This window comes from Peromyscus maniculatus, chromosome 22 (genome assembly GCF_049852395.1).
Source record: "Peromyscus maniculatus bairdii isolate BWxNUB_F1_BW_parent chromosome 22, HU_Pman_BW_mat_3.1, whole genome shotgun sequence".
Lineage (NCBI taxonomy): Eukaryota > Metazoa > Chordata > Mammalia > Rodentia > Cricetidae > Peromyscus > Peromyscus maniculatus.
The window spans coordinates 48,717,545-48,733,800 of NC_134873.1; the positions used below are offsets into that span (position 1 = coordinate 48,717,545).

General features: G+C 44.6%; 1 protein-coding gene across 2 annotated transcripts in view; it reads right to left on the minus strand.

Annotated features, from left to right (window-relative positions):
* Hnrnpll (heterogeneous nuclear ribonucleoprotein L like) overlaps nucleotides 1-15,186 on the minus strand; it is a 34,165-nt gene extending 18,979 nt beyond the window's left edge. The window contains exons 1-6 of one of the 2 annotated variants that reach the window (XM_076559212.1): nucleotides 14,444-15,186; nucleotides 6,617-6,735; nucleotides 2,605-2,842; nucleotides 1,456-1,536; nucleotides 337-441; nucleotides 175-247 (exon numbers count right to left, since the gene is read on the minus strand). In XM_076559212.1, coding sequence (XP_076415327.1) covers nucleotides 175-247; nucleotides 337-441; nucleotides 1,456-1,536; nucleotides 2,605-2,842; nucleotides 6,617-6,735; nucleotides 14,444-14,845 — 1,018 coding nt within the window. In that variant the 5' untranslated portion in view covers nucleotides 14,846-15,186. Of the gene's footprint in view, nucleotides 1-174; nucleotides 248-336; nucleotides 442-1,450; nucleotides 1,537-2,604; nucleotides 2,843-6,616; nucleotides 6,736-14,443 lie in introns of both variants that reach the window. The other variant, XM_076559211.1, reaches the window with a different exon arrangement.
* Nucleotides 15,187-16,256: the final 1,070 nt, after the last annotated feature.

A 16,256-nucleotide genomic window follows, 5' to 3' on the forward strand; every position in this document is an offset into this window, starting at 1 on the left:
GGGCACTAACGTCCAAGGTGAATTTCCAGCATTACACGGACTTTTGCAACAAAAGCATTCAGCAACAAGATTTTCATTATAATTAACTAGCTCATCTCAGAAAAAAAGAATGTAACTGCTTGTAAAAAGTTCTCAGCAGATCCAAGTACATTCTAAACTTCATGAGATACCTACCTCGTCTTCCCAAATAAGGCTTAGTGTAGTCCCAACTGTCATTGTCATTCCTAATCACATTTAGACGAGTTGGCTGTTGAGAGTGAAGAAGATGAGTAAGTCTAAATTGAATACCCCAAGTATCAGTATTTCTTCGGTAGAGTGTTGAAAAGGAATGCTTACCCTTGCATATTCAATTTTTAGTGTGCAACATCCGGCATATATATCAGCTCCATTGAGTGCTGCTTTAGCTTTTTGGGCACAAAGGACCGACTCAAACATAAAGCTCTATTAAGGAAACATGGCTGAAGGCTTCCTCAATTTAGTTGTTCTTCATTCCCAAGGAACTAAAAAGATAACCAAAACTAACAGTGTTTCTGGAAACATTTTCCCAAATAAAACTCTAAATAAATCTTTACTCATAAAGATTTATTTTAAAGACAGAAAATAGAACACCATCAACGTTACCCACATTAATCCTTCCAAATCATTAGAAGTACTATAAAGTAGAGCATGGAGCAGGTTCTATCCTCTACAATCAATCTACAACCTGCAAACAAAATTATTTTGTTCTCAAAGTAAGAATAGGGCCAAATGCTGTGGATATCACTCTATATAAATAAAACACTGATGGCCAGTGACCAGGCAGGAAGTATAGGCGGGACAAAGAGAGAGGAGAATTGGGGGAACAGGAAGGAGGAGAGACACTGCAGCCACCGCCAGGACAAGCAGCATGTAAAGACGCCGGTAAGCCACCAGCCATGTGGCAAGGTATGGATTTATAGAAATGGGTTAATTTAAGATATAAGAACAGTTAGCAAGAAGCCTGTCACGTCCATACAGTTTATAAGTATTATAAGCATCTGAGTGATTATTTTATACGTGGATTGTGGGACTGCGGGGTTTGGTGGAACCTGGAGAGAAGCCCTCCAGCAACAGCCAAATGTTAGAGTACTTGGCCTCGCATGTAGAGAGCCCCTGGGTTCAATCCCCAGTACCTTAATGGACTACTCTATGGTACGAAAATAGTAAAATTCCCTAGAGTACTGCAGTTTCATTTTTTAAATATAAGTAAGCGAGGTATGTTGGTGCACACTTTTCTCAGCAGCACTCAGAAAGTGGGCAGATCTCTGAGTTGATTACTATCTCAACATAAAGGAAAACAAAGTAACAAATTTAAGTCAAGAAGATTGCTCTAGCAGAAAAAATGCCACTTGCCTAGAAATACTCAAGCAGAAAAAAATATGAATTACAAACACTTCTATATATCAGTAACACATTTACAAATAAAGGATATTCAACCATTGCTTGTATCCCATTTCTCTTGAATATAACAATACGTTGTACTTTTCCAACAGGGTTGCATACTGTATATAGAACATCCTATGAAGAGAAAAAAAAAGAATATTTCTTCATTTTTTTATATTTAGAAAGACATTAAAACTATATTCTATTTGTTTTATCTAAAAAGTAAAATTTACAGGTATCATTCCTCTTAATTACTAAACATTTTTTTTTTTTTTTTGGTTTTTTGAGACAGGGTTTCTCTGTGTAGCTTTGCGCCTTTCCTGGGACTCACTTGGTAGCCCAGGCTGGCCTCGAACTCACAGAGATCCGCCTGGCTCTGCCTCCCGAGTGCTGGGATTAAAGGCGTGCGCCACCAACGCCCGGCTACTAAACATTTTTTTGAGGATGTAACTGTGTAATCCTAACTGGCGACACAGACCAGGAGAGCCTCAAAATAAGAGATCTATCCACTTTTGCCTCCCAAGTGCTGGAATCATAGGCATGTTCCACCATACCCAGCTAATAACCACGTTGTTTAAAAGGGTAAAATGGGCTAGCCCAGTGGTTCTCAACCTTTCTAATGCCGCAATCCTTTAATACAGTTCCTCATGTTGTGGTGAATCCCCAATCATAACATTATTTTTGCTGCTACTTCATCTGTAATTGTTACTATTATGAATCATAATGTGAACATCTGCTACGTGAGCCCTGTGAAAGGGATCGTGACCTACCAGTTCAGAACCACTGGGCTAGAGACGGCTCAGACCCTAGGTTAGGTTTGCAGCAACAGAGCAGCTAACCACCATCTACAACTCCAGTTCCTGATGATGCTCTCTTCTGGCCTCCAAGGGTACTGCACACATGTGTTGAACAGACACACCCATGCACATATAGGCAAACACCCATGCACATACAAACATACAATAAAAATAAATCTTTAAAACAAAAAACAAACAGCTAAACATGTTGTTGCACATTTTAAACCCAAGCACTTGGGAGGCAGAGGCAGGCTCTCTTAAGTTTCAGGCCAAGAAGGTCTAGGCCTGGTATAGCAAGTTCCAGGCCAGCCAGGGCTACATAACGAAACCATGTTTCAAAACAAACAAAACTAGTTGACAGGTAAGAAAACTACACCCAGGTTAGTTGTTCTACTCCAATACATACCACTGTGATTGGATAAAGAGGATTCTGAATGGAGAGCAGGAGAACTTTGTTGCCCCCTGAGGGATCATCAGTGTTTCCTGGCCGAGTGATTCTTTTACTTGTAGAATAGTTGAAGAAAGCCTGCTGGCCAGCAATGTACACAGGCTCATCTGCAGCAAATGTCACACACTCTTTGGCACTGTCTACATTTTCAAACTCCACTAGAGCCTGTCGTTTAAACGGCATCATCATCACGTAGCTGAAAGGAAGAAATACCAATACACCATCACTTAGTCTGTCAAGTAAAAGCAGACTACAATTGCCTGGTGGAAGGCGTATTCATCTCATGCCCTACTCAAGCCCAATTATCAGCCACTTATCCCCCCATCCCATGCAGTATTAGAACATCAAGACACAGAAATTAAAACTCCACACAAGATCACCAAGCAAAACTGTAAACAGCAGAAATGATCTGAGCATGGTGGGAAAAGCTGTAATCTCAGCACTTGGGAAGTGAAGGCAAAAGGGGACTGCAAGTTCAAAGCCAGCCCATCCCAAACGGAAAAGAAATAGCAGGAATACCCACACAACGATAACTAAGAATTAACTGTTTCTATAGTTATCTCATTAAAACCAAATAGAAGCAACCATAAATTGACCCAAGTTCATCTGAATAATTTACTCCAAAATATTTTAAGTCTGTGAAAAGACAACCACTAGAAAAACAATCATGGTTAACTATGAGCAGGAGGATGAAATATTCACTTTTGAAAATATATTCCTGGGGCTGGAGAGATGGCTCAGCAGTTAAGAGCACAGGCTATTCTTCCAGAGGATCTGAGTTCAATTCCCAGCAACCACATGGTGGCTCACAACCATCCGTAATGAGATCTGGTGCCCTCTTCTGGCCTGCAAGCATGCATGTAGGCAGAATACTGTATACATAATAAATAAATCTTTAAAAAAAAATTCCTTTAAAGGTTCTTTTTTTGGGTTTTTTGTTTTTTCGAGACAGGGTTTCTCTGTGCAGCTTTGGAGGCTGTTGTGGATCTCGCTCTGTCGACCAGGCTGGCCTCGAACTCACAGAGATCTGCCTGGCTGGCTCTGCCTCCTGAGTGCTGGAATTAAAGGCGCCGCCACCACCACCACCACCCGGCTGAAGGTTTTATATTATAATACACAAAACGAATGATAAATGGAGCAATCCCAGCATTCAAAAGACAGAGCCAGGAAGATCTCTGTGGATTTGAGGCCAGCCTGGCCTACACAGTTGAGTTCCTGGCCAATCAGGACTGCTACACTGTGAGGAGGAAGAGAGGGAGAGAGGGAGGGGGAGGGGGAGAGAGAGAGAGAGAGAGAGAGAGATCACAGTTCATATTTTACAACAGGAGAAACAGCATATTCCTAATGGACAGAAATAAGAACTTTCAACTGTCTTGATATATAGCCAACATGGTTTAATCATGTCAAAAAAAAAAAAAAAAAAAAAACACCATAACCAAAAAACACCAGGCATGATGGCGCTCGACTTTAACCCAGCACTTGGGGATTAAACTAAGCCTGTGGCTCTCTAGTTCAAAGCCAGCCTGGTCTACAGAATGAGTTCCAGGACAGCCAAGGCTGTTACAGAGAAACCCTGTCTTAAAAAACAAACAAAAAAATCTTATCAAGTCAGATATTCAAACCATTCTGTATAACAGGCATCCAGGGCCCACAACTTCACAATAGAAACTGACAAAAGAAGCAGTATTAGGGGGGCTGGTTAGGGGGGCTGGAGAGATGGCTCAGAGGTTAAGAGCACCGACTATTCTTCCAGAGGTCCTGAGTTCAATTCCCAGCAACCACATGGTGGCTCACAACCATCTGCAATGCGATCTGGGGCCCTCTTCTGTATACATAATAAATAAATAAATCTTTAAAAAAAAAAAGCAGTATTAGTAAAAATAAATGAAACAAAAAAACCACATCACTTTATAGTTCAGTAATTTATCACTTTGCTCATTTATAAAACTGGAGAGTTCTATAGTCAAGATTAGTTACTGCATACAAACTGCCTAGCAAACAGCCTGGCATACTATAGGATCTCCACAGGGAACTATAACTTTATATCCTCAGAAGATAGAAACAGAGGCTGGCACACAGCAGGCAATAAGTATATGTTGACCTTAGAGGCTGGTTAGCTATCCCCACCCACATCACTAAAAAGCAAACAGTGAAACAGTAAGGTCCTGGATTTAAAGCTACAGCAACTGTAAGTACAAAATATAAATTAAATCCCAGGAAAGAACACATTTCCTCTAGAAATAAATTCTTCAATAAAGTTCTAAAATCTTTAATATGTAAAATAGTAAACCCCGGAATCAGGTCTGTTATTTAAAAAATAAATAAGGTGGGAGGGCAAGATGGCTCAACAGTTAAGAGCACTTGCTACTCTTTTTTTTTTTTTTTTTGGTTTTTCGAGACAGGGTTTCTCTGCGTAGCTTTGCGCCTTTCCTGGAGCTCACTTGGTAGCCCAGGCTGGCCTCGAACTCACAGAGATCCGCCTGGCTCTGCCTCCCAAGTGCTGGGATTAAAGGCGTGCGCCACCACCGCCCGGCAAGCACTTGCTACTCTTACAGAGAGAGGACCAGAGTTCAGTTCCCATCACCCATATGGTAATTCACAACTCTAACTTCAATTCCTGGGGATCCAACACCCTCTTTTAAGATTCTCTAGGAACCATACATACATGAAGACAAAATACATGTAAACAAACCTAAAAAAAATAAATAATTAAGAATAAATGTCTCTCATACAATACATAAATTTTGTCACCAAGTCAAAAAGGGCCCCTGGAAACAAAGCAATAAAAACAAAGGTAGCTGGCCTGTTAGAGATCTGGTCATAATAAAATTGCTTTCTAGCTGGGCAAAATGATCAAAGAACACACCTTTGATCCCAGCACTCAGGAGGCAGAGGCAGGTGGATCTCTGTGAGTTCAAGGCCAGCCTGGGCTACAGAGTGAGTTCCAGGACAGCCCTCTCACCCACCCACCCCCTTCTTGTTTGTTCGAGAAAGTTTCTCTGTGTAGCCCTAGCTGTCCTAGAACTTGCTCTGTAGACCAGGCTGGCCTCGAACTCACAGATCTGCCTGCTTCTGCCTCCCAGAGTGCTGGGATTCCAGGACAGTGACTTTGTATGAAGACAAAGAAAAGGAGAATTTAAATGTCACAGACATTTCGGCATGTGCTTAAACAGCCCGGTGAACAAATTCTTTAAAAAGAATAGAGAAAAAAGAAAGGCCAAACAGCAAAAAGAGAAATGCAAGGGCCAACTCAATGGCATGAAATTTTTACCTACAAACCTGTTGGATGGCAGGTGATATGTCAACATGAGCACCTACTAATCACCCCAGGAAGGTTAAAACTTAATTAAGCATAATTAAGGGTCAGTGGCAGAGTGTCTGCCTGGCATGTGTAGTGGGCCCAGCCCTCGGGAGGCAGAGCCAGGTGGATCTCTGTGAGTTCGAGGCCAGCCTGGGCTACAGAGTGAGTTCCAGGAAAGGCACAAAGCTACACAGTGAAACCCCATCTCGAAAAACCAAAAAAAAAGTTAAAACCACCAGGTGGTGGTGGCACACACCTTTGACCCCCAACACTCAGGAGGCTGAAGCAGGAAGAGTTCCTTGAGTTTGAGGCCAGCCTGGACTATGTAATCAAGTTCTAAGACAGCTAGGACTACATAGAAAAACCCTGTCTTGAACCGCCCCCGCAAGTTAGAAAACAAAAAAAGGTTCCAAAGATGGCAGACACCTACAATCCTAGCACTCAGACAGGCTGAGACAGGATGAATTCAAGTTCCAGGCCAGCCTGCCCTGCACAGGGAGGAGCCCCGCACTCAAAAACTGGGGGGTTGGGAGGTGGGCGGGGGTGTTTCCATAGAAAAGCACAAACAGGCAAACAATCTATACAGTGCTCAATACCAACTGGAAAGAATCCAGCAAGGCTTGTTCTCCCACACTCTTTTCGACATCGATGAGTCCCTGCTGTCCTTACCATATTGTCCCAAATTTCTCCAGCGCCTCCACAAGGTCGGCTTCCACCACCGACTCACAGAGCCCTCGGACATGCACAACAGGGGAGACAGAAACTTTATGATGACTTCCACCTCCTTCCTAGAGAGGAGAAACAATGTCCAGTTAACTTCACCAGGCTAAACTGCATCTTTCAGTAAATTCAACTCTGCATTATAAAGCGCGCATGCACACACACACACACACACACACACACACACACACACACACACACACACACACAATGACAAACCAAATTACAATTCACAAGTCAGCAAAGGACCTGAAAAATAAGATAAATTGAATGTTTGGTTTGAAAATTTTACTTCTAGTAAATTTCCAACCCCCACCCCCAGCTTTGGTTTTTTTCAAGACAGGGTTTCTTTGTGTAGACCAGACTGGCCACAAATTCAGAGGTTCACCTGTCTCTGAAATTTTTATTTCTAAAAAAGAGTTATCGAGAACAGCACATCAACTCAGTAAGTCAAAGGCACAAGCACCCTGACACCAAGTCCAATCCCCAGAACCCACACTCAGTGGATATAGGGAATGTTTACATGCACAAAATAAATTTCTTTAAAATGTATTCAAGCCAGTAAGGGAGATGCAGTGATAGGCAATGTTCGATTTACTAAATTATGTAGGTGGTGGGCTCATGAGTGCTTTTAGTGTATACCTTTATGTTTGTCTTACATATTAAATTAAGTATTAATTTTACAGCTTTTTGTTTCATAAAATAACATTGTAGTTCCCCTCCCTTGGGGGGTTTTAGCCCTGCATTTTATATCTGGATAGACACTTTTCTCCTTAAACTACAAGAAACAAGGCTGTGGGCATCATATCATTTCATCACTAAATAGCTCAACATTCTAACAATAATGATATTCTTTTACTTAACCTTTACCATTTTCATTAAAAAAAAATAATTGATTAGACAAATCTAACTGTCTGTTTTCATATTTCTGCAACTGTCCATCACCTGGCTTCTAACTTCATTTTTTAGTCTATTATAAAATTTACCTTCTATACTCAAGAGATAGATCAATACTAATCCAATTAAAAATCTTGGATATAAAAAAATTTGCCTTCTGAATTCAGCTTTGTGTCTCTAGAGTCTCCCTCTTACTGTATCTTGGCAGTAACTTTTGAATAGGCCTTTACCTTTGCCAGTTTTTCTCTAAGAATTGCCCATCATGAATAATGACTATGATGACTACAGTGCAAAAAAATGGCTAGTTTTCAAATTGGTCTTTCTCACAAAAATGGATTACAGACCAATTTTTTAAAATCCCTCAAAAGAATTCACTATCTACACTGAAGCTGAGGGACATGAAAATGTTACTGCTCTGCTTTGGTCAACGTATTACATACAAATTATAACTGTACCCCATAAATATGTAATATTGTGTCAAGAAAAAAAAAATTTTTTTCAAGACAGGTTTCTCTGTGTAGCCCTGGCTGTCCTGGATCTCGCTCTGTAAACCAGGCTGGCCTCAAACTCACAGAGCTCCGCCTATCTCTGCCTCCCAAGTGCTAGGATTAAAGGAGTGCACCAGCCACTAAGGCCTAGCGAAATTGTTTAAAAGGACTTAGAAAAGAAAAGCTAGAAGATGCTAACTATAATACAGTATTTGGGGGAAAAGGTAATTTTCCTCAATCTCAAGGTAAAAAAGCACCTCATACTCCTTGTACCCTCCTTATTCCCAATCAATCTACCATTCTTAAATTATCTTGGTATTTCTCCAACTTTAATATATTTCCCATACATATTTCTGTTTGAGATAGGATCTCACTATGCAGCCCTGGCTAGCCCAGAACTCACTAACCTCCTTATTGCTAGGGAGTATGCTGCCCTGCCATATCTGATTCCCATCTCTATAACACACACACACACACAAAAACTTTTCTTTCCTTTTTTTTTTTTTTTCTCCGAGACAGGGTTTCTCTGTGTAGTTTTGGTGCCTGTCCTGGATCTCACTCTGTAGACCAGACCTGCCTCAAACTCACAGAGATCTGCCTGGATCTGCCTCCTGAGTGCTGGAACTAAAGGCGTGCACTACCACAACCCAGCACAAAAACTTTTCTATCATTCATTTTAAAAACTTAAAATTCCAGTTATTCCCAAATGAAAAGGTGACAATCTTTTCAAACTATATTTCTGCCACTCCCTCCAAGGCTTAGTTTTGTCTTCCCTTCTACTCAAAAATATTTTTTTTCTTTAAAGACAAGCTCTCATACATCCAAGGCCAGCTTCAAACCTGCTATGTAGCAGAAAACAACCTTGAACTTCTGATCTTCCTGCTAAGATTATAGATATGCACTAGAATACCCTGTTCATATATCACAGGAAATCAAACCCAGTTTCATGCACACAGGACAAGCACAAATTTAGCCATATCCCAACCATTAAAACTCTTCTTAAATCACTATTTTTTTCAATTTGATATCTATCTGTGACAAGAAATCTGAAATTTTCTGCAGCACAGAGCCTTTTACCTACCTTAAGATCATGTATGTATTATACATGTAATTGTGGCATCAAGGGATACACTTCTCTCATGCTAGGCTAGCATTCTACCACTGAGTCTTACAGCATTATCCTATTACCTGACTTCTAAACTAGTGGGTAAATCAGTATTGCTAATCCCTACCTATATATACACGAACTAAAGACCCACAATTCCATCCTCACATCACCATCATTCATGGTTCAAGGCCAGACTACACACCTACTAATACTTTCAGCATGTCATCTCAGGCTTAAGGAACCTTTTTTTTTTTTTTCAAGACAGGGTTTCTCTGTGTAGCTTTGTGCCTTTCCTGGAACTCACTTGGTAGCCCAGACTGGCCTTGAACTCACAAAGATCCACCTGCCTCTGCATCCCAGTGCTGGGATTAAAGGTGTGCTTTGCCACCACCGCCCAGCCAGGGAAGCATTTTTAATTCAAATTCTTCGATAGCGAGGCTCTCTCCTGTTCTATTGTAGCTATCATTTCGCAGCTTGAAGTAATATTCCAGGTGTATATACCCAGGCAAATGCAACCACCCTTTCAATATACATATGCTCTTTTATAATTTGTCAATCCCTTCTGTAAATAAATTGGGTCAAACTATAATGAAGGCTCAATGGGTCCCCACTAACAGGCTCGAGGTTTGTCTGGTCATAACCATGCTAAACAGCCATTCAAGGGCAGTCTAGAGGACAAATTCTCACAAGCCAATCAAATTGCTTTTTTTCTACATTGCTGTAATCTTTCATTTGGAAATCTTAGGGGCAACCATTTCATCTGTCTTACTATCTTTCTTGTCTACTCTGTTAAAATTTGAAAACCCTAGATAGTTACCTCACTAGCAAACGGATTATCTATGATTTTTGGCTATTTGGGCATTTTTCTTTCCTTTTGGAGCTTTCTGTTTGGGCAATTTTGTTGTTACTGCTCTTCTGACAGTGTCTCGGAGCCTAAGCTAACCTCAAACTCACTGTGCAGCTAAGGCTAACCTTTACTGATTATCTTGCCTCTTCCCCTCAACTGCTTGCTACCCCATCCCTGACTTTTCTTGGCTTTCTGAGACAGTCTAGGCTAACCTAGGCTAACCTCCAACTCATCATTCTCCTGTCTCTGTCCACTTAGGAGTATTAGAATTGCTGGTATTATACATGTGCCACTGTACCTGGATTTGTTTTGGTTTTTTTTTTAAGATTTATTTATTTATTTCATATTATATGAATGCTCTATCTGCACGTATGACTTTATGCCGGAAGGCATCAGATCCCACTCTATATGGTTGAGAGCCACCATATGGTTGCTGGGAATTGAAATCAGGACCTCTAGAGAAGTAGCCAATGCTCTTAACCGCTGAGCCATCTCTCCAGCCTCCCTGAATTTGTTTTTAAGAAACAATTTCATCATACTGCCCAGCCTGGTTATTGATCTCCTAGGCTCCAGTAATCCTCCAGATTTTTAACCTCCTGAGTAGCTGGGACTACAACTGCTGGCTATCACTCAATCCTTGATCTGCCTGTTTACTCATTAATGGAACACATTTGAAAAACCTGATCTTTAAAATAAATTGGAACTCCATCGCAATTTATTTTGGGTAAATAAATTGGTTTTGGTAAGTGAAGCCCTAATATTTGAAGGTCTAGTTTCTTTAAATTAAAAAGATATAGAAACTAAAGAGCCTGAAGATTACGCCTGCTAAATTTAAGAATGCTCCTTATGGGAGCTGGAGAAATGGCTTAGCACTTGCTGCTGCTTTTGAAGAGGACCCAGGCTCAGTTTCCAGTACCACACAGCGACTCACAACCATCTTGAACACCAGTTCCAGGGGATCTGAGGCCTCTTTTGACCTCCATGGGCAGTAGGCATGCACAGTGGCATACAGACAAACACACAATAAAAAATAAATTGGTCAGGCATAGACACACATCTTTAATCTCAGCACACAGGAGGCAGAAGGAAAGCGGATCTCTATTGAGTTCCAGGCTAGTTAAGGGTATATACAGTGAGACCCTGTCTGAAAAATAAATTTCAAAAATCACCAGCTAGCCGGGCAGTGGTGGCTCATGCCTTTATCTCAGCACTTCGGAGGCAGAGCCAGGCGTATCTCTGTGAGTTAGGCCAGCCTGGTCTACAGAGCAAGATCCAGGACAGACACCAAAACTATACCGAGAAACCCTGTCTCGACACCCCCCCCCAGTCACCAGCTATTTATTCCCAAAGAATAAGTTAACTATAATACATAGCATGAACCCCTTTAACTACGCTTTGTTCAAGAGTGTAACCCAGTGAAGCAAAAACCCCAGGAATTTTTGCTCTATGAAAAGTACCAGTAGACACTGAGAGGTATCTTATTTGTCCAATCCAAATCAATCAATCTCAATGCCACCCGCTCTCACTCTCCCCCTCTTTCTCCTTTCATAGTGTCGTTATGGAATTCACTAGATAGTGGAAGTGGCAGCAATGCTCCTCCTTCCCCATCCCCACCTCTTTGGTACTGGAATTACAGGCATGCACCACACCCAGCCTTCCTATTTCTCTACCTTCAAACATTGAGACCATTTTAACTGTTCTTAGTCACATTCTTTTCAAACTTAGTTATTAAATCATGAAAAGTCAAACAGCAGTAATCCTTTCTATCTTACTTTTCACTTCACCAATTTCCAACTAGAGCTGAAAAGACAGTTATCACTGTACCTAATCTGCATTTACTCTCAACAGTCTGACCACAGATGTACTTCTATAGGCTAAGGACCACTGAAGTTGAGCTAAACACATTTCAACATGGCAGAGCACTAGAATCCACCTTGGTAATAGTAATTTTATTATGGACATGTTTCATAAATAGACTTCAAAATAGTACTGAAAACTACAAGGAAAAAAACTGAAAAGGGAAAAATGATCTTCATTAAACTTCACATTAGCCCATCAATTCTAGTTTTAAATTTACAAATTAATTTATTGGAGAGGAGTGTTGTTAGGGTCAAAAACAGTTACACATGCTAGTCAAGTGCACCACCAAGGCCAGCAAGCTACAGCCCTAGCTCCAGTTATTAAGTTAAATGAAAGCACCTTGCCCTAAGCACTAACAGATGACCAGCAACTTGAATTTATAACTACATACATTAGTTCCTGCTTTGGTCATTGAAAAGCTGTATTAACTAGCTAACTACAGTTTCAAGTAAGGAAAGCATGTACAGTTCAACGTTCGTATTTTATAGACTAAGAAAACTAGAGCAGCAGTTAACTGACTTTCTCAAGGTCACATATATTGTATGCTAAGTAAGACTAGACTCCTGATCTACCTCAAGCCTTTGCCCAATGCCATCTTCACTGTTTGACTTATGTTAATTACCTATTTCCCCCTAGCATTCAAAAATAACCTATTTTTGAAACAAAAAATTGCATCGTGTATGTGTGTATGCACATGTACAAGTGTGCACATCAAGGCATGCATACTCAAGTCAGAGGACACCATCCGCCATGTGGGCTCTGGCAACTGAACTCTGTTTTCAGGCATTAGCAAGCACTCTTACCCATCTCTTGTGCCAACTTTAAGTATCTTTCCAAGACATTTAAAAGTACTTCACAAACAACCAAGGCTTTTGGCAAAAGAACCAAAACATCACTTATAATAACCCTATTTTCAACTCTTACAATAGTTGACTGTGATCTTAAGAGTCTCTAAAAAAAAACCATCATCTTCTTTATTCACATTTCCAAGGTACGTTTTGAGTATTTCAAAAAGCTTGACAGAAAAATCCAAAAATAACAACGAACTGCAAGGAAACTATGCCTGATCTTGGCCAAAATACCTTCAAGAATCAGTTTGAGTAAAGTTATAGCAAGAAAGATAAATTCCTTTAAAAAAGTGGTCAAAGTTACCCATCACATTTCTCGTATCTAAAAACACATCAGAATTTTTACACAAAAATTCAAACTGGGTCAGTGACATGGCTCAGGTGGTGACGGTGCTGCCAGTGACCAAAGTTCAATCCTCAGGACTCACATGATGTAAGCAACACACACACGTAATTTAAAAAAACTCAAACGGGCTGAAGAAAGGTCTCATCCGAAAAACACACAGTGCTCTTGCACAGCGGACCACAGTTTGATTGCCAGCACCCAGGTCCCAGGTCAGGTGACTCACAACTTCTAACTCTATCCCCAAGGGATCCAACTTATGAAGCTGCCACGGGTGCTTTGTTTACCCACATATGTAACTCTTTTAAAAAATTTAAGCTAGACAAATAAAAATTCAAAAACTTTTGAAAGACAAATAGCCACTGATTAAAAAGGGCTGGAAAACACCTTAACGGTGAAAGACGTATCTAACTTCCTAAAATGCCGCTAAGATTTGCACTCAAATGTAGTAAATGTTCAAAGAGAAGTCATCAGGGCAGTTTAAAGGCTCCGACACCGGACAAAAACCGTTTGGATGGCTTTGTTTCCTTAAACTCTCCAAGGAACTGAAGCTGTGGGTTACGCTGTCTCCGGCCAACAACATTTCTGATAAGGAGGATTCGAGGAATGTGTTTAAACACAGCTCTGAATTCATTTCCTTCTCCCGTGGGGACAAACTCGGACTACGTACACCACCGATGACGAACGCAAGTCATCTGCGAACGTTTTACTTGAAAGCAGGGGCACACTACTATTGCCCGCACATTTTTTTGGTCACATTTTGTAAGGGAAAAACTGTCTTGAGCCACCGCCCAAAAAGTGGGTAGCCCAACATGGACTCCAGGACCGCAAACACTTCTCAAAAAGCAAGGAAAGGAGGAAAAGAAAAAAAAGGGGGGGGGGGACACCACTAGCACGGGAACTAGAGTTCAGGGTACCGGGGCGTCCTTGGTCATTCAGTCGCGGCTTTCTCGGGAGGATGAGGCCAGGAAGAAAGCCTTGCTGTGATGGAGCCCGGGGCGAGGATGCTGCAGACCGGGGGCGCGGGGGGGTGGTCCTGCATCCCAGCGGGGTCCCGGCCCAGCCTCCGAGCCAGAGTTGGCTCAACTAACAAAGAGCCGAGTCCCGCCGAGGGCTCCCGGGGCGGAAGCGACCCCCGCCGCCGCCGCCGCCCCCCGCCCCCGCGCGCGCGACCCTCCCCAAGTTCAGGGCCCCGGCTCGGTCGGCTCCGTGGGGCAACCTTCAGCCATCGAGACCTAGGACACCCGAGCTCCCCCCATCCCATCCCACCCCACCCCACCCCATCCACGCCGCGGCAACCAGGCCGAGCCCCGCCGCCCGCCCGCCACCCGCCACCCCCCACCCCCGGCCCTGCGAGAAGCGGACGCGGCGCCGCGCTTTGTTACCATGGACTGGGGCACGCTCCGGGGGCCGCCGCCGCCGCCGCCGCCGCCGCTGCCGCCTTCGTCGCCGCCGCTCCCTCCTTCATCGCCGTCGTCGCCTTCGTCGCCGTCACCTTCTTCTTCTTCTCCGCCGTCGCCTTCGTCGCCCTCGTCTTCTTCGTCGCCGCCGCCGCCGCCGCCGCTGCCTCCTTCGCCGCCGTCGCCGCCTCCACCGCCGCCGCCGCCGCCGTCGCTGTCGCTCCCGGCCTGAGGCGTCGCTTCCTGGCGAGTCGTCTCGCTCTCCTCCGCCGAGTAGCCGATCTCTCCTTCCTCGGTCTTGAGGCGCTTGGCCTGGCTCTCGAACTCCCGGTCCTCCTCCTCGTACGTCTCCTCCTTCGGGGAGGACGAGGAGGTGGAGGAGGACATGGCGGCGGCGGCGTGGGAGCCGGGCCTCAGATGTCGCCGATCCGTCCCCGCCGCCTCAGCGCGCCTCGGAGCGGCCCCGGCGTCGTCGTCGTCCCCCGCCGCCGCCGCCGCCTCCGCTGCCGCCGCCGCAGCCGCGCGCTCCAGGAGCCCGTGGCTGAGGAGGGAGCGCGGGCTGAGCGGACGCTTCCCTTTATCTCCCAGCCGGCCTCCAGCTTCTTCTCCCTCCGCCAGCTTCGCAAGCTCTCCCAGCCCCGGGGCGAGGAGGGAGGAGGAGGAGGAGGAGGAGGGAAACGACGCGAAAGTAAGGATGGGGGAGCCCGGGCCGTGGCTTCCGGTCTTCCCTCCTCCCTAATCCGCTTCCCCGCCTTGACTGCCGCCGGGCGGGATCGGATCCCTCAGCCCAGAGCTCCCGCCCCCCCTCGCCCCGCCCCTCGCCGCTTCCCACTGGCCAGGGCAAAGGCGATCTGGCTTCCCATTGGCTGGAGGGGCTGTCCGTCAACATCCCCGCCTGGATTTCCCCCCCCCCTCCTTCGCCCGGGCTTCGAGTCCCGACCGCGCAACGCCCGCTGCGCGCGGCTCTGCAGCGGTTGCGGCTCCCGCTCCCCTCCCTCCCCAGCTCGCCGCCGCCCCCGCCGCCGCGGCGGTTGGCGCTGTTAGAGGCCCGAGCCCCAGGCGACGTGCCCGTGCCCCCCGGGGAATCTGGGCCCGCGGCGCGACGACGTTCGGTAGCGCCGGCGCTGCGGGTGTTAACCGCCTTCCCGCTCATTTGAATGCTTTTCTTCTCCTTTTTAAAAAAGAGGAGGGGAAACCCTCGAGGCTCTCCCCCCCCCCACCCCGAGCGTGCACACCTACCCCTATCCGGCCCCCAAAAGTGCGTGTGCAAAAATGTCATCCAGTAGTTGACATGTTCGAGGGCAGCTGTTGGCAATGTTAGGGAATGCGGCGAGTCCACGGGAACGATCCCCACGGGCCCCGCGTGGGCTGCGTGGGTTCTTTGCAAACCCGACCCTCTGCGGGCAGACACGGCCACAGTTAACATGCTCTTCTCAGCCTCCATCAAAACCCCCTTCCTTAGCCTTTTTCTTCCTCTTCTGGATGATCCATTTCACTATCAGTCATTTTCCAAAATAGGAAACGGTAGCGCAGCCCTGTTGGTTCCCAACCCACAACTCAACTTCCTCTGTGAAACCTAAGGACTGCTGTTAAGGGCTCAGTTGCTTCTTTCTGCACAAGTTCTATTTAACACCTATCTCAGGGTGTCTTTAGAAACGAGGTGTGCTTGTGTTCCTTTTATCTTGGTAATCTAGTTCCACTACAGTACACCCCACCTCACCCCGGACCATTTCAATGACTAATTGAATGACTGGCCCTTGGTAAATAAAGGGACGGCATTTCTTTCCTGAGAGATGCC